Here is an 18,452-nt window from a genome sequence, read left to right on the forward strand (position 1 = left end):
CAAGAACTGGAACAAAGGAAAACAATGCCTTACCTCATCATAATTGTAGCGGTAGTCAGCTTTTTTGCACTTCAAATCCCACAGCACTACTATCCCAGACTCAAATCCAATTAGAAGCTGAAATAACAAGAGAAGCAAAGCAAGTAAGGCTCAGCTGACTGCTGTTAAACTACATTCTGCACAAAACTGGTTCATAATGAATTCACTTTATGAATGTATGACAGTTATTTATTTTACATTCCCTAGTAGACTTTTATGACATTGCTTAAGATGGCATAAGATGCAATATTCTGACATTTACACACTGTAAGAAGCAACTAAGTTTTCACTTACTATGCAATCATGTAAACACTAGAGTAGCTTATAACTATTTTTTCAATAGTTAGGAATTTCCTTGTGAGAACAGGCTAAAAGATACGCATAAACCCTTTGAAATGGCCTGTAAGAGGCAAATAGAAGGGTCTGCATACGAGCGTAGGTGTTTTTGCATTTTTGGCTCTATATGATGTGAGAAAGGATATCCTTAATATGGTCACCTCAGACGAATATTGTCTGCTGTTCAAACTGTGTTTGCAGGGGGCAGGCCAATAGAAAGACAGCTGGCTTAAATTGAGGCTTGTTCAAGACAGTGAATGAAATGAGGGGGCGCACCAAGATGATCATTTTCACCTCTAAATAACGCAGAGCTACTCCAAAAGAACTTAACAGTGAGATTCCAGAAATAAAAATCCAATTCATATGCTTCATAGGTATGAGCTATAATACTCTGTGTATTTATTTCTTTTAACAAAAGTGCAATTTATTTGCAGTGTCCCGGAAAAGCACTACTCTAACAACAAACTTAAATTTCAGCAAATGCCCAACTGGTGATAGCAGTAACATGAATTCCTGTGCCAAATTGTCTACCAGCAACTAGTAGCAAATTATAATAGTCAACCCAAATGCTCCTAGTTGTTGTTGTCGCTGCCTTTTTTACAGTCACAGTGGTAGCCTACTCTGCGCCATCACTGCAGACTGTCCTATCTTTAGCTCTAGGAAAACAGTAACTGCTAGTTGAGGTAAAACATCATTACCTATGATCCAAAGCAGGAATGTCCCCTGCAATCCATCTTTATCTAACTGATTATCTCCAGTTCACTTAATCACTTAAGTGGAACTTTAACTTTCTTGAATTAAAAGCAAGCCTATATTTCTTTTAAAAGACATGAACTTTTACATTATATAACTGAACAGTCTCTGAGATCCAACTAAAAATCATTTCCAGCTCTGCTTCTCCACATAACATCATCAGATGACGTACAATTGTTTATCTTCTCTATAGGCAATGTAATGTTCAGCTATCAGTTACCTTGCCCTCATCCATGGGGTTATCACTGATGTGCACAACAGGCCCTGGGTGTGTCTTGGTGGATCTGTCAGAGAAAGAAAGAAATGGGAGACAGTCCAAGTCAATTTAGGTATATTTGCCACTGATGAGTAAAATGTATCTGATAAATATAGTGATACAGTGGAGCTTTTAGAGGGCGGTAAGATAGAGGCAATTAGGAAAGACATCCAAAATGTAAGCCCCAATCTTTGGTCTTGCACAGAGAAAAAAAGGACAAGATAATAAGATGAAAATGTGCATCAGCGCACCAGAGGGGAGGAAAAAAAAAAAAAAAAATAGCCATGACATATGAGAGAGACAAACAGCGAGGGAGAGGGAGAGTAGGGTCACATGAGGGTCTATGAGAGATTATAGTGTTTCAAGACAGGATCACCGTGGCAACAGAGCAAGGGGCATGGAGGAAGTGAAGGTCTGGCCTAAAGAAAGTGTTGCTGCCTCTGAGTGTGGTCTGGCTCCAGCGGCTAATGATCTCATTGCTGCTGCTGATGAGTCGATACAGTCAGTGATGTCGCAGTGAATAAAAGGAAGGGATGGAGCGGAATATGAACTCCAGCCGGTAATCACCACATTGTGATACACCCGCACCACAAACACCAGGCTTAATAACCAGTTCTCATGTTTGTGAACTGGATTTTATTGTAATAAAGATTATTTTAACCTAGACTGTTAACTGACGGAATCGTCGGTAAACATTACTTTAAATTAACTAGTTAAAACTGAGTTTCATTTCCAGCATAACACCAGATATGATCATTAGCGCCATACACAGCGTTTCTATCCACTGTAGGAGAGTCCACGAGTTTCCAAAGGCAACAAGCTATGAAGCAGAGCGTGGAAAAGACGATTCTATCAGAGGTTCTACAAAGACATAACTGAATATTTCGCTTTAGATTTCACACCACATCGTTTCTTTTCATCTTCAAAATCAAGACAAGCTAAATCATTTCCCCATCTCCACTTCCTGCATCTGACACATTTATCTAAGAGGACGGCATACTTTGCTCTGACACTTTCAACTCCAGGATCTAAAAGAGCAATTTATCCGATTTCACCAGCAGCCTCATACACACGCACACCTTTATGCAACCAATTTTAGCTGCCAGTCACTTTCTAAAATAATCTTTTTTAGCTCGCTGGTGGGCACATGGAAAATAAAATTGCTTGGAAAAACTTCTACTGACTAAAGTTTTCATTTAGAAAAAAATAGTAATTTCACTACCCCTTTTAAGCCCCAATCAAGGGCTCAGAATGGGCAAATTTTGTGGTAGACATGTAACCAGTCCTTTTAAGACATGTACTTCTTTCTGTTAATCTGAATGACCTGAGTTCATGTATCAATGTGTACTTTGATCACTTCACAGCGAGTCATGACGGCAATCTTACTAGATTGTACCAGTAACATTTTGGTATCACTTTGCAAACCACCCAATTCGGAATACATTCAGTTACTTTAAGAGTATCAACGGTATATTAACATTATATTAAAAAAAACAAAAACTTCTGGCACCTGCATTTAGTCTCACTTTGCTCAAACTAATCTCACAGCCTCAAAGCGACTTCTTTATGTTGTCCCGACACAAAACAGTTTTATGACACTGCTTGCTAATGAGATTTGAGGTTAACAGTTCGTTTTTTTTCGTTTCAGCCATTTCTAGAAGTCTGTCTTCTGTGTTCCTAACATGCATGAAATGTCAGACAGCACAACAGCAGTAATTTCATCATTTGCTTGTAATGAATTGTCCCCAATACATTTTACTGAGGCGTGCATGAATGAGGTCCATGAAATGATCAAAGTACCTATATAACACACTATATGAACAAAAGTAATAATTCACTGCCTAATCTTTAATTTCAGGTGTATTCCTACTGCCACAGGTGTATTAAATCAAGCATCTATCCATACAGTCTGCCTTTACAAATATTTGTCAAATAATGGCCAATTCCAAAGAGCTCTCTGAATACCAATGTGGTACTATAATAAGATGCCGCTGTTGCAACAACTTTGTGAAATTACTTCCCTCCTGGATATTCCACAATCAACTGTAAGTGGTATTGCAAATTGGAAGTGTTTAGGAACCACAGTAACTCAGCCACGCAGAGGCAAACCACACAAAGTTACAGAACTGCGTTGCGTTGAGGCGCATAGAGTGTAAAATTGTCCAATGGATTGCCGAGTCAATATTCACAAAGCTCCAAACATCATCTTGAATTATCATCAGCACTAAACATGTGTGCTGGGATCTTCGTGGCATGGTTTTTCGTAGTGGAGCAGCTCCAGTAGGTATAATGTGCAGGTGGTCTGGTACTTTCATCTACACAGTGTAGGTGGCATTGAAAGACACAGACTTAATGTCTTTTACAGAACTGTTAAATGTTGCACAGTTATAATGGCTCAGTCTGTACTAATGGGAATGCTGGAGGGATGACCCAAACGACTGAATTCCTAAACTTTATCTAGCAAAATAACTTTGCTAGATATTGCAAGTATGAAGAGCGCGTCGACCTGCCAGTGCTGCCCTGTTTGACCAGAAATTATTTTTATTATCACTTGTTAAATTATGTATCAAGTAAATAATCCACCATTTAGCAAAGCTGTTTAAAAATGATCACTTTAAATTCCTGTGTGCTGGGAAAACCTGTATTCGATACACGAAAATGCTATCATAACCAGAAAAGATACTGATAGTGATTTTATCCACCTCGATCATACACCTGCATGTGACATTAAATGGGAACCCCTCAGAAGATGTAAAATTCCTTGCAAACTTTACAGTGGGTGTTTACACGAGGGAGTGGGTGACACAGGATGGGTCACTGGGGTTATGAAGTGGGCACTTCCTATCAGAGATGTTTGCTGCCAGATTTAACAGAACACCTCCAGAAGTCTCAACTGCAAGTCCTGGCATGGCACAATCACCACCTCCATACCGCCCTCATACCGATCAGAGCTACAGTATTCTCAGCTTACAGGACTAACTGTTTCTGCAAGTGCCGGCAACCGCATTCCTTTGCAATTTTGAGTTTCCTGGTCGAGTGTCAGCTGCACAAAGCAGATATGCAAATAGTGAGTGAGTAATGGGAGGAGGGGTGTAGTTGTGAAATACAGACTCACAGTTCGATGGCTTTGTTCCACATAATAACGTAGCCTGAGAGAGTGAAGGACTCCACGTTGACAATGTGGATGTTTCCTCTTTCTGTGCCGATGTACAGCCATTTGCTCTGGAAGGGCAGGTGGCAGTATGTGATTCTGGAAGAGATCAAGATCCATCACAACCAGGCTTTTTATTATCTCATGACTCAGTTGGCATCAGACGGTTACCCTTGTCCCTAATCACGCTGGTCCAACTGGAAGAAGAAGCAAGTGAGTAAGATTTAATTACAAAGGCCTTGCACTGTGTCACACTAATGAAGCCAGACTATATATAGATCAGTTGGGGGGAACAGCAGAGTAAATACTGTTGCCTATTCTCAACTGGGTGAAAGAAGAATCCAGTCATACACAACATTTACTATCTGAAATAGAATGAACCTGCAAAAATGTTTAGTCTTTTGCTATTAGTCTGTACCTTAATTGTGATTTTTTTTTCCCAGAGGAAATCTGGAGTCATTTTTAAATGAACTTGGAAATACTGACTTAACAAAAAGTGTGGAGTTTCTTTTAACAGACCTGATGGTTTAAACCATCAAGATGCTGCAAAATATCTGTAGCAACTGTTAAATGAAAGGAAAAGTAGCACACAGTCAAAATATACTGCCATTTAAGTCAGTTTACTGCTCATTTTTGTCTTGCCATTTCAGTGCAAATATGTCCCACTGGATTATAGAATACAATAACTTTATTATCAACATCAATGGAAAATTGTCTTCGGTTCACTAAGCAATAAACAAAATGAATCAAATCCCTTCACATCAACCCACATTCATACATACACGCATATAAAACTTCAACATAACAACAATAAAAACACATCACAGCATCTCATTATTCAGTATACCGATTGGCTCTTGGCACAAATGATCCCTTATATACTGCGGTGAACACCGGGTCAGCAGCAGATAGCCGCTCCCCTGGGTGGGATCATCTTATGTTTCCGGTGTTCCTATAGCATTATTATAATGTCCTTCTGGCCAACATAAAATTTCTGCTACATTTGAAAGAGGGTCTGAACAGAGAGAGGGAAAGAAAATCTGCAGGCCAAAAATCCAAATAATGAGCTGAGAAAAATTGCAAAGCTGGGTGATAAAAATCTGTGGGTGCCACATTCCTTCTAAAATGTAGTAATTTGATGCATTGTTAATACTGAACCATTAGTCACAGATTTTCCTTATTGGCTAAAAACAGCTGGTGCAGCCCCACAGCATGTGGCCAGCTGTGAAGGCAAATTTTGTTCACATCAGATGCAGTGTTGCAGCAAATGCAGCAGCAGACAAACAAACACATTACTGTACCTCTCCCTGTTAAACTTGAGTGAATGCAGGATAGCAGGGATTTTTTGCCTCAGGTTCCACAGGTGGATGCTGTCATCAGCTAAGGCACTCACCAGCGCCCCCTGTGGTGACGGTGATAAACAGAGCAGTTATTTGCGTTGAGAAAACATCATGTGGCTTGGCATTGACACTTTATATGGCTGTATCACAAGCATGTGATATAAAGCTCGTAGACTCTACAGTATAAAGTGTGCTGAAGTAAAATTAGCTCAAAGAGACAATATTCAAGTAAAGTCAACTGAATTGAACTGAAATGAATACAGGTTACACCACTAGCATTACTTTTAATCGATGTATAAAAGCACATTCATCAATAGATTCATGGCTGGGTGTGTGAGGAGAGGAGTGAACAGGCTGGGAGCGAAGAGGTGGTGAGGAGGAGGAGAGAGAAAATCAAACAAGGACACAAGGAACAGGTAATGACAACAAACCTCGTTGATCAGGAACTGGAGCTGGATGACAGCAGCGTTGCTCTCGTGCTGACAGTAGCACTCCACCCCTGCACGGCCAAAGCTAAAAAAGTTTGCTCAGTCAAAGAAAACTGGAAAGGTGCCAGGAAGGTTCATGCAGAAATCGAGGAAAACCTATTTTAAAAATGCTGCAACTTTTCTAATATAATTTCAAGATGAAAGTGACAATTGCTATTTCCAGCCTTCTGTGATTTTTTCTAATCAAAGGTTCTTAAGTTCTTTGTTTGTTTTTTCTGAACTAAATGGAAGTTGACATTTTCCGCTTGCATTCCTAAAAAGGCACAGGCAAAAGCATGTAACACACTAAACTGATGAGTTATAAATAAAATCAGTGGGCCCTGTCTCCCTCATATATTCACATGCGTCAGCCAGTGTGACGGCAGCATGATTAACTTCACACTCACCTCTCTCTATTGGACTGTTAAGTTTAACTTAGAGATTCTCTGCCTGCTTAATTTGTCCATTCAGAAGCAATCAGGCTGCTCGTTCAGCTAATAAAAGACACGGGGCATCACAAATTATGAACAGTGCAAAAGTCAGACGCATTGCCACGTAAGCATTGGGGCTGTAACGCCTCAGATAAAAACCTCCAAAATACTTTCACAAGCAGCTGAATAATCACAAGAGAAATTGGGGGAAATCCTTTCAACTAGCCTCTAATCACTCTCAGAGACATATGTGCACTGAGTTGTGCATGCAAGCACAAAAGGAGGAGGAAACCACAAGAGCACTAATCATACAGCCAGTCTATGAACAGACAGACAGACCACAGAGACAAAAAAAAGGTGCAGTGTTTCTCATACTATTAATGTTAGCATGCAAAAGAAATGCTCCAAAGACTGGCAGCTATGTCGACTAAACCATTTTAAGGCTCAAATAGTATGATTCTGTACAGGATTAAACAAGCAAGCAGTGATCAAACAATCCCTCAGTTCCTTAAACAAACTAAGGTGGGGTTCAGGACACCGTTTCAGGATGGGCTCAACAGTGGACATCAGGTCGTTATATGACAGTGGTAAACTCAGACTATTAGAGTCAAGACTTTTTTAGCTGGCGCCAGTCGAAGGCTGTGTGCAACTGACCTCACATTCACCCACGACCTTTGTGTCCAGTTTTAGCTCCTGGCATTGCAGGTTGTGTACAACATTTGTCAAAATTATTAATGGTTATCATGTTTCCATAGGTCCACAATGAACGAGGAGGAGGAGGAAGAGTCATTAAGTCCATTGCATACCCTCTGGTGATGCATAAATAAGAGCATAAGAGCAGAGAGGTAGCTGAAAAACCAAGAATGGTAATATTTAACAGTGTTTTCATCATATTTCTGTAATCCAGTGGGGGTCATTTAAGCAACCAGGCAACAGTGAACACGAAGTATGTGTTGTTTTCCAGTGATTATCAACTTTTCGCTGTAAGTATTGTAAAACTGATTCAGCTGCAATATAGGTTAATAGTACTGCTGAGCAAAGCTACTTTCTAGGCTAGCAGGAAATTACTAACACGAACCTCACAACAAGATGTTATCACTGCGGGGAGCGAGTGCATTCTTTTCTAACTTCCTGCCACACTACATGATCAAAAGCTTAGGGGCCACAGGTATAATCTACATAGTAATAGACCATCTATACAACAATACATGTTTCTCTTTATTTCTTAATTTCATTGGCAGTGTGGACACAGGAAGATGGGTCACACCACAAAACAAAAAAGCTCAAAATGCTAGTTCCTGTCTCACACTGTTGGTCATATGGTAACTTTCATATGATTTGCTTTTCTCTTAAATTAAGTAACTTCCTAAGTTTAGTAATCAGTTAGTTGATTGCAAGGTTCCAGTTTTTGAGAGGTGAAGAGTTCCTGCTGCTTCTTGTCCTGAATTAATTAACGTTTTGGACTGCAAGACAACACAGCGATGAACTGACTGGATATTAGCTTTGTCTGATTAAATAAAATGCTTTATCCGTTATTAAATAGCATTATATTTTGTAATTAAGATTTCGACTTCCTTGGCACAAAAGTGGGGAAATCAATCACACAAACAACACAAATATACAGAAAATATTGGTAATATTGGAAGTCTCTATTTGTGCGTCCTACTGAATAGATCAACTCTCTGAGCAACTGTATTGACCTGCACTTTAAGATTTCCAGTCATACTATTAAATCAAATACATTTTGAGAATTTAGAAAACCATTATCTGGTAATCAATCATGAAATCAATAGCAGCGCCGTAAGCACATCACAGGATAGCACAAGTCACGAGTGGGAAATTCATCTTCCCATGAGACCACATGAGAAACTGGGAATGGTGTGGAGCTGAACGCAATTCTGCTCAATATTAATTTTATCTCTTTATAAGCTGCTGCTAGTAAGAGTAGATGTTCCAATGAGGCCCAAATTGTGGCCCCTTGGGAAAGTTAAAGGCCCACTCTTGACCTAAACTGACCCCTCACTGGGCCTACAAAAGAGAAATAGTTTTGAATACATACAGTGGGGCAAAAAAGTATTTAGTCAGCCACCGATTGTGCAAGTTCCCCCACCTAAAATGATGACAGAGGTCAGTAATTTGCACCAGAGGTACACTTCAACTGTGAGAGACAGAATGTGAAAAAAAAATCCATGAATTCACATGGTAGGATTTGTAAAGAATTTATTCGTAAATCAGGGTGGAAAATAAGTATTTGGTCAATAACAAAAATACAACTCAATACTTTGTAACATAACCTTTGTTGGCAATAACAGAGGTCAAACGTTTACTATAGGTCTTTACCAGGTTTGCACACACAGTAGCTGGTATTTTGGCCCATTCCTCCATGCAGATCTTCTCGAGAGCAGTGATGTTTTGGGGCTGTCGCCGAGCAACACGGACTTTCAACTCCCGCCACAGATTTTCTATGGGGTTGAGGTCTGGAGACTGGCTAGGCCACTCCAGGACTTTCAAATGCTTCTTACGGAGCCACTCCTTTGTTGCCCGGGCGGTGTGGTTTGGATCATTGTCATGTTGGAAGACCCAGCCTCGTTTCATCTTCAAAGTTCTCACTGATGGAAGGAGGTTTTGGCTCGAAATCTCACGATACATGGCCCCATTCATTCTGTCCTTAACACGGATCAGTCGTCCTGTCCCCTTGGCAGAAAAACAGCCCCATAGCATGATGTTTCCACCCCCATGCTTCACAGTAGGTATGGTGTTCTTGGGATGCAACTCAGTATTCTTCTTCCTCCAAACACGACGAGTTGAGTTTATACCAAAAAGTTCTACTTTGGTTCCATCTGACCACATGACATTCTCCCAATCCTCTGCTGTATCATCCATGTGCTCTCTGGCAAACTTCAGACGGGCCTGGACATGCACTGGCTTCAGCAGCGGAACACGTCTGGCACTGCGGGATTTGATTCCCTGCCGTTGTAGTGTGTTACTGATGGTGACCTTTGTTACTTTGGTCCCAGCTCTCTGCAGGTCATTCACCAGGTCCCCCCGTGTGGTTCTGGGATCTTTGCTCACCGTTCTCATGATCATTTTGACCCCACGGGATGAGATCTTGCGTGGAGCCCCAGATCGAGGGAGATTATCAGTGGTCTTGTATGTCTTCCATTTTCTGATGATTGCTCCCACAGTTGATTTTTTCACACCAAGCTGCTTGCCTATTGTAGATTCACTCTTCCCAGTCTGGTGCAGGTCTACAATACTTTTCCTGGTGTCCTTCGAAAGCTCTTTGGTCTTGGCCATGGCGGCGTTTGGGGTCTGACTGTTTGAGGCTGTGGACAGGTGTCTTTTATACAGATGATGAGTTCAAACAGGTGCCATTCATACAGGTAACGAGTGGGGGACAGAAAAGCTTCTTACAGAAGACGTTACAGGTCTGTGAGAGCCAGAGATTTTCCTTGTTTGAGGTGACCAAATACTTATTTTCCACCCTAATTTACGAATAAATTCTTTACAAATCCTACCATGTGGATTCATGGATTTTTTTTTCACATTCTGTCTCTCACAGTTGAAGTGTACCTCTGGTGCAAATTACTGACCTCTGTCATCATTTTAAGTGGGGGAACTTGCACAATCGGTGGCTGACTAAATACTTTTTTGCCCCACTGTAAGCTACACCCATTAAGGTAGCTAATGTGTCTTTTTAGACTACTGTTTCTGCTAACTGCACCAAACATTAAATTTAAACAAAACTATGGGTGTCTCACTCAAAGCCACTGGGGTTAACTTTTCTGACGAAAACCCTGCAGATGCATTTTTTTTACCCATGTATGAAAGGAAAGCACACTTTAGTCCTAATGTCACAAAGTTTGACATATCACAGCAGATGCCAAATAATTTGCTCTCGTAACCTTCTTAAGGATATCCCCCCATGTCCCTAAAAACATCACACACTTCAGTCATACCCTATGAACGTCAACACTTCCCTGTTCGGTAAACCACTGTGGTTCACCGCAGCATTTCAACATCAGCAGGTTTTCTCACAAAGTCAACAGATGATACGCATGACAGGAAGTTCTCTTTCATGCTAGTTTACCAATAGAAGACTGATAATGTCTTTAGTAGTCTTTCTACAAGTGCAGATATTAATACCAAAAAAGAAGGAACTACAGCGTAGTGAAGCAGGTACAGCATTTCTACTCTGAAAACCTTCAAAAACAAATTCTGACTTCTACCACGATCAGACCAGCCTTTACCTAATAAAATGCTGATTTTGCAAAAAGTTAAAATTAATATATTTATATTGGGTTCACTAATTAAAGTATGCAGGGAGAAAACACAGCTTCAAATGTTAGGTTTTTCCTGCTCATCACCCTGTATAATGTTAGTGAGTGAGTATATCCCTAATGTGGTCATCTAAGGAAGTCATCCATGTCTACACAGCACAGAAGAACCACCCACCTGCTGTTCAAACATTCTGTTTGCCAAGTGCAACCAGTCAGAGGAGAGCTGGCTTGTCTATACATGTGTGCTTTTACACTAATGACACACATCAAATGAAAAAGCCGGTATCAAACCAGGGACCTCTTATGCTTATAGCATCGGCAACCAAACAAAATATATCCCAAGTACTCAGCTATTGGATCAACCATGATGTCTAGTTTTTAAAAAAGTTCAAGATGTGTACGGTCACCGCACACAAAGATTATCTGCATGTGCTTAAACACGAGATGTGATGGTTTTATAATTGCCAAAACTGCACTGGAAAGAGCACGGAAATGTCTAGAGTTACACACTGATTAAAACGCTGTAGTAGAGGCAGATCTTGTAAAAGCAGACATTTATTGCTTGTAGACACCTCATTGAACTTATGTCTACTGAGCTGTGGCAGCAGTTCCAAACTCCAGGGGCAGTGAGGTGGATCGATACAGACCATCTTTTGATAAATGGACCAATTGCCTGAATGACAGTAATCCCATCAGCTCCACCTTGCACATTAGGACAACATGGAAGCAGTGTATGTTCTGTGGGAGTAGCCCTGTGAAAAAACAGCATGCCCTCTTAATCTAGAGAGTGGATAATGATGAGGACAAAGCCACTTAATGAAAATCTAAACAAGGCAGGTGGGCTTCTTAAGCAGGATACCAGCACAAAGGGAAACCCTGAGCTGATACACTAATAGGTCAGCCCTGAAGGCGTAACCTGGATATGAGTAGACTATCACATGCAGTGTTTAATAGCCTGGAATCCAGGGGCAGTTCTGCTGCTGTGAGTCACGGATGTTAGCTGTAAAAGCAAATTTTTATCCTTCAAAACAAAGAAATACGAAACTGACTTCCAACTGCCTGAGGGGCCACACAGCACTGTGGCAGCTTGATTGTGTGTGCATGTCGTGCAAGTCCAGTTATGTTTACAGCACATATGAAGTGGCATCCTGGCACTGACTGGGCAGCACAGTTGATGAGGTTGGCTCCTCGGCATATGGCAGAGGAGCTGTTCATGCTACTGCAGAGATACCACTAATGAGCCTGGGTGCTCCAGGAGAAGGAGGCTGCTGGTTGCACAGAAACACATCCTAAGCCTAAGAACTCAGATTCCTTTAGCTTGTTTTGGAGATTCTTTTTTTTGTAGCGTTGGATGACAATAGACAGAAAGGATCATTTACTCTGAACTCCCGTGCCTTTGTGGAATGCTGAATGGCAACTTAAGTGGAAAAATGTTCCTGGAAATGATTCCAGGAACTTGGACACGGATTTACTTTCCTTACACATGTGTGCCACGACTGTGTGGGTGAGAGTGTTTTTTTGGGGTTTTTTTAAAAAAGTAAACCTTTACTTTCCTTGCATGACTCTTCACATGGGAAAAAGGATACAGCCTCAAAGCTCCAGTCTGAGTCCCAATGGCCAAGATTTTCTGTACGGGGTCAAAAGCCATTGAGGATGGTTGATATGGAAAGCCATGACGCACAGTCTGCAGGAAAAAAAGAAGAAGCAGAATTTACATTAGACCTTAAGCCAGCTATTCGATCATCTCCTACACAGTCAAGCTGACATTAAAAAATTATAGTCTCCAAGAAATGCAATCCATCAATGTGGAAAATGTGCTCTATTATCAAAAGAAATTAGATAAAGCATAAACATTATTGAAATATCTTTCTCATGGCTACTTGATATCTGTGAAGTATTAATTTTGGAAAACAACAGTAAAACTCAATATGACAACCTTGAGCTGGACTTTTATTGTCAGAATCTTGCAGTAGCTTATCCTCCAAATTATTATCATCATCAGGCATCTATAACCCAATTGTTTCAGGTTGGAAACGTTGCTCAATCATCCATAAGCTCTCTGCAGCCTGCAGCAGGATTACATAACAGGTAATGCCATGGCCCTGTAACCCGGGGACCTGACCTGTTCTGCTCCCAGCTGGAGTTGAAGCTGGTGGGCGAAACCTTTCCAGGCAGCCCTAACAGTCTGCATTACTAAACCGTGCATGATTAAAAAACAAGGCTGGGGAGCTCTTGTGTAGTGACCTGTGAGGTTATGATTTAAATGATCAGTTTTATTTATTTATTTTGCCAAAGCTGTTCACTCACATGCTCTTATGCACTGTACCCACAAAGATTATGCTCTGAAGCGATTGCTGCACTCGTGGATGGTGGTGGCTTAGTATAAAAATCCAAGTAGAAGTTTAGCTGAAGGTAAGAGAGGTGCTGGATATTTACTAGAGTTGGAGTTTTTGCAATAAAAAGTGTTCTTCTCACCACCTTTGAAACATAACATGGGAAATTTGCAGTGGATCCACTATTATTATGATAAACGAAATACAGGCTGCAGATGTTGCCCTCAACAACTCGCATTAAAACCCACGTTAGACCTGCACCTCCAGCATGAATAGAAGTGAGCAATGTCCAAATGGGGTGGGTGAGTGTTGTGTTGTAATTTTATGATATTTTACAGTGACGAATATACAGTTTCAAAGATTCAGAGCAATGCAAACAGCCCACTATGGACTACATCAAGGCAGGGCTGGCTAAAATAGACTAAAAAAATAATTACATATAAATAAATCACATTGTAGTGTTCAAGTGTGTGACTTTAAATCTGGTGTGCACATTCAAGTGGTTTCCATCCTAAATAATGAAATTAATATCCAAAAATAAAAGCAGTCAGCGTTTTTTCTTTTCTTTTTTTGTGTCACGCTGCTGTCATCTGACTGTCAGTTCGTTAATGTTAGCTGTTATTAACGGAAACCCACCTTGCAAAGCTGAAAATGCTCCGACTGTAAAGTCTCCTGGACAACATCGTTTTCCCTGGGAGTACCCGGCTGAGCAGTTGCGGAGGAGGAGGAAGAAGCCGCTGTCAAGCCGTCCAGCACCTTCCGAATATTAAACTTCTTCATTTTCCTCCGGTACACAAGCGACGGTTCAGAAAACAGATCAAGCGAGCTACCATAAATTGGATACAGAGAAGGGGGTAGCTGCTAGCTAGTTAGCCGAAATAACGCACAGTTAATACCTTTCTGTATACATCTCACATGTTACGGAGGGTGTTGCCAACGCATTCTCCAAAAGCGCCCGAGTCACGAACATTGGTTTAGAGAGTCCCTTCCGATAGCAGCCCTAATGCGCCATTTATATTGCCAGCTTTGGCGTTTAGTCGACCGGGATTAGTCGTTTCCGCCAGCTCCTTCCCCAACCAGGGCTCAGCGGGTAGCAAAGTGGCTACGGAAACGCAGTGAACTGCAGCGGGGATTGAGTCTGCGCTCTGCCGTCACCCGGATGCAGGACCGGTGTTACGGTGTATTCCGTGACCCGTCAGATTAGGTGACCTCGATCGGAATGTGAGCTGACAAAACGCTTTAAAACTGCTTGTGTTGTTGACACCTGCTGAGAAAAAAGAAGAGCATAAATAGGTTTACATTTATATACATATACATTATATACAGTATACATTTTGATAGCTATCATAGCAAATTAAACCAATTTAAAAGACATCAATATCCTTAAATTATTGTAAGTTTAATAGAGGGAGTGTTATTATTTCTAAACACCTATGTATGGTCATTTTGTGTGGCTCAAAATTCAATTAGAATTTTAAAAAATCCTCAAAAACAAAGTCCTTATTTTTGCCACAATCTTAACGTTTTTGGCGCTGTGAGCTCTTCAAACAATTTTTAGTTATAATTTTTTTTACATAGCAACACAAGGAATTCAGATAGCCCTGCGGCCCCCTGCTGGCTAAAGAAGAGTCCCGAGCAGCCTCAATGCTCGAGGGCTGGGAGGGAAGCAAAACCTTACCCCAGTGACACCTGTCAATCCTTTGAAGAGTGGTTTAAAAGTGCAAACAAATAACGCAGGGAGACAATGTAGCCACAAGCATCTTTTACTAACGCCCTTTCCCACTGAAACGCGATATAAGGGTACTCCTCTGGTATTCTATTCCAATCTATTGTGCATTTCTGAAAAATAGGCCGTATTTCCTCATTCCTTATGTTCCCCAAGGAAGAAGATTGAGGTTATTTTGGCTCTGCAGAGAATTGGACACAAAGCTGGAAAACCTGGTTAAATATTCACCTTTGTGATATGTCATTCTTTTAATTAGCCCATTAAAAAACTTCACATGTGGGCATATAGTTTTATTTTAACTGATTCCCCTTAAATGGTACACCTGACAAAGTCACGTGGAAGACACAAAAGACAGAAAATTGTCGAGTTAACCTAATGAGACATTAAAGCCATGGCCTTTGCAATACACGTTTAAAACGTCAGAGCCTTTTTGTAAATTCGATTTAAGACATTGTTTAGTTTTGGTTCTTTTCTGGATATAATTCTGTCAAAAGTTTTGTATTGACTTTCAATAATATATCACATACAACACTGTGCAAAAAGTCTTGAACTGCTCCTATATTTTGCTTCCAAGTAGATTTTCTTGTAAATTTTTACAATGGCTCAGACTTTCTGAATGTCAAAGCTTTGCTTTGCTGCTCTTTTGTCCATTTCCAGTCCAGTTCTTGTACCTGGCCATTTTAAGAGTGATGTAATTTTAGACTCATGAATCATTCAAGCACAAAAAAAGCATCTAACACAAGATTACAGTGTTTTGTCTACACATAATAGACTTCTAGACACTTTCTTACCTGTTGACTGTTGCAAAAACAAAACAAAACATATTGTATTCTCATTTCTTAAGCTTAATTTATTAACTCAGAATCTGTGCTGCTGTGCTTTGGATCATTGTCCTGTTACGTTACCTAATTTCAGAAAGCTTTGACTTTCAGATAGATGGTCTCACATTTGACTCCAAAATGCTTTAGTATGAAGAGGAGTTCACTCAGTGACCATCATCAGCCCACTACCACTGTGTCTGACAGTTGGCATGAGGTATTTGTACTAATATGCTGTATTATATTCAGTGTTTTAGTATTTTCTTTTTTTATACTGCTTCAGCGTTTGGTATTGATAAAGACCCCCACCTCCTACTACCATCCATACTACACCAAAGTACATGTTAATGTTACATGTTTTTCAGGTAGTCTCTGTCAAATCGTCTGTGTTTATAGAGGTAATTCCTATGAAACCTGTGAGAATGTGCTTCGCATGTATGTCTACTTCTGCATTTTGGCTTAATTCTTGTTAAATAAGGGCATGGTGTAATATGTCATGTGTTGTTTATCTGAGGTTGTACTTGCCCGACTTGAAGGACCACATTATTATTATTATTTATAATGTCCTGATATGTAAAACCTTAGAATAGAAAGAGTGAGTACTTTATTTTTATCATAACTGTATGAACTTCAATTATTCATACTGCTGGGGAAAAAAAAAGAATGCATACCAAATAATATAAATAAAAACATTTTCAGTGCAGTGTGTGGATTTGACAAACAGCACTGATCACAAAGTGGAAGAAGTTGAGTATTTGCATTTTATGCTACTTTAAATATTGCTTTTAAAAAAGTAGTAGCTTCATTGGCACTGGTTATTTTGCAGATCATTACATGCAAAACATCTGATTAGCTTATCCTTTAAACTGCTATAGATAACACTTAAATGCTGCAAATGTAGCTACAAATTTAAAAATCTGATTCAGAAACATGATGCGATGAAGCAAAGCATGTTGGTGGTTGATGGGGGAAACAGGACTGGTTCAGTACTGCCAATAACCCTTTAGAATCAGAAACAGGATTTTCAGATAGAATCAGTTTGTCTCAGCGTTGATGTGGACAGCAACACAAAAGAAAAAAACACTTTGTGTCCCTTCTCAAAGTGTCTTTGCACAGGTATATTTTGTGCACTAGATGGCGTCATCTACTAGCAAAACTATTAACCTCTAAATCTGTATTTTGTTGTGTTTGAGAACTCGCCTTGTGACAAAAATTCAGAACCATGGACAGCAACGTAAGGATTCCAGACCGTCATCATGGAGCCCCTTGATGGTTCAGGACGTGGTCAGTTTAAAGGGTATAGGTTCATTCATATTCTAGCATTTCTTTTCTTGCATTTATGGACTCGGGCACATCAACATATATAATGTAGGTGCAGGAGAATGTCTGCAAATGTCTGCTATTCAAAGACTTTTTCCACACAGGACATCATAAAATGGGTCACACAAGGCACAATGGGAGACAGTGAGAGGCACAGCAAAGCTATGCACAAAGCTTTATGCTTTATAAACCTATTCACAAGTTTGACTAAATTGAAATTGTCATGCAGTCATGAATATATGAACGAAGCTGCCAGAGAAAATGCACGCCGGAGGGCTGATAAAACAGGGCAATATCAATAATGCACAAGTGATGGGATCTGTTGCTGGGAGTGAGGCTCCCATCCATTCAAACTGTCATATTTATAAACAAGTTAAGGAGCGGGGCTTTTGTGTCCGATGTGAAAAAGTATTGGGGCCAGCATCCCTCTTTGACTTCTGAATGTAGGTCTCCAGAAACTGGGACATACATCCAAAATTAGCAGTTGTGTGTTACTTCTTCCATCGTTTTGCCTCAGGCACAATTGCCACATGAGGTAAACTACCTTGCTGGCTTTTATGCTGCAACTCCTTTGATCAGCATGTAGAGATCAGATGAATTTGTGATGGGGTTTGGATAAATATGGGAAATTATGGTGCCCATTTTTAACTTTTTAATCTATTTTGGGGGAAATTTATGGTAATGCAAATTAATGCCACGTCAACAACTGCTGATATAACAAAACATTATGTGATTATACTCCAAGGTTAAATCCATTCTCATGACACATCTGGAGAGAGTGGCTGAATTTGGACAAATGCTACTCTGAAAAGGTAACCAGCGGCAGGATGTAGAACAGTTCCCTTGCTGCACTGCAAGGACACCGAAAGGTAAAACTACAGGACAGCAAAGAACAGATTGGTGTGCAAAAATAACCTGAGCAACACAAAACATGTCAATGAGCAAGACAAGGTATCGTACATTGCACTGGTTTAAATGTCCGACTTTAAAGGCACTTTAATTTCACATTAATAGCATTAAAACAAACCACTCAATTAAAAGTTATTATTTCAAACGTATTCTGTTAAAACACCTTGTAACTGATTAAAGCATAAAATTTACAAGCCTTTAAAAAGGTCATGGTGACATGATTTAAATGAACAAACTGTCCATGAAAAAGAGGCAAGAAATATATTTGTTAAGTTGATCAACGTAGAATTAAC

General features: G+C 40.1%; 1 protein-coding gene across 6 annotated transcripts in view; it reads right to left on the reverse strand.

Annotated features, from left to right (window-relative positions):
- Positions 1-14,232, reverse strand: part of stxbp5b (syntaxin binding protein 5b (tomosyn)) — a 29,811-nt gene extending 15,579 nt beyond the window's left edge. For all 6 annotated transcript variants that reach the window (XM_026151712.1, XM_026151711.1, XM_026151710.1 and 3 more), the window contains exons 1-7: positions 14,023-14,232; positions 12,640-12,737; positions 6,307-6,388; positions 5,837-5,937; positions 4,500-4,634; positions 1,349-1,412; positions 34-117 (exon numbers count right to left, since the gene is read on the reverse strand). In XM_026151712.1, coding sequence (XP_026007497.1) covers positions 34-117; positions 1,349-1,412; positions 4,500-4,634; positions 5,837-5,937; positions 6,307-6,388; positions 12,640-12,737; positions 14,023-14,166 — 708 coding nt within the window. In that variant the 5' untranslated portion in view covers positions 14,167-14,232. The remainder of the gene's footprint in view (positions 1-33; positions 118-1,348; positions 1,413-4,499; positions 4,635-5,836; positions 5,938-6,306; positions 6,389-12,639; positions 12,738-14,022) is intronic.
- Positions 14,233-18,452: the final 4,220 nt, after the last annotated feature.

This window comes from Astatotilapia calliptera, chromosome 19, assembly GCF_900246225.1.
Source record: "Astatotilapia calliptera chromosome 19, fAstCal1.2, whole genome shotgun sequence".
NCBI classification, from domain to species: Eukaryota; Metazoa; Chordata; class Actinopteri; order Cichliformes; family Cichlidae; genus Astatotilapia; species Astatotilapia calliptera.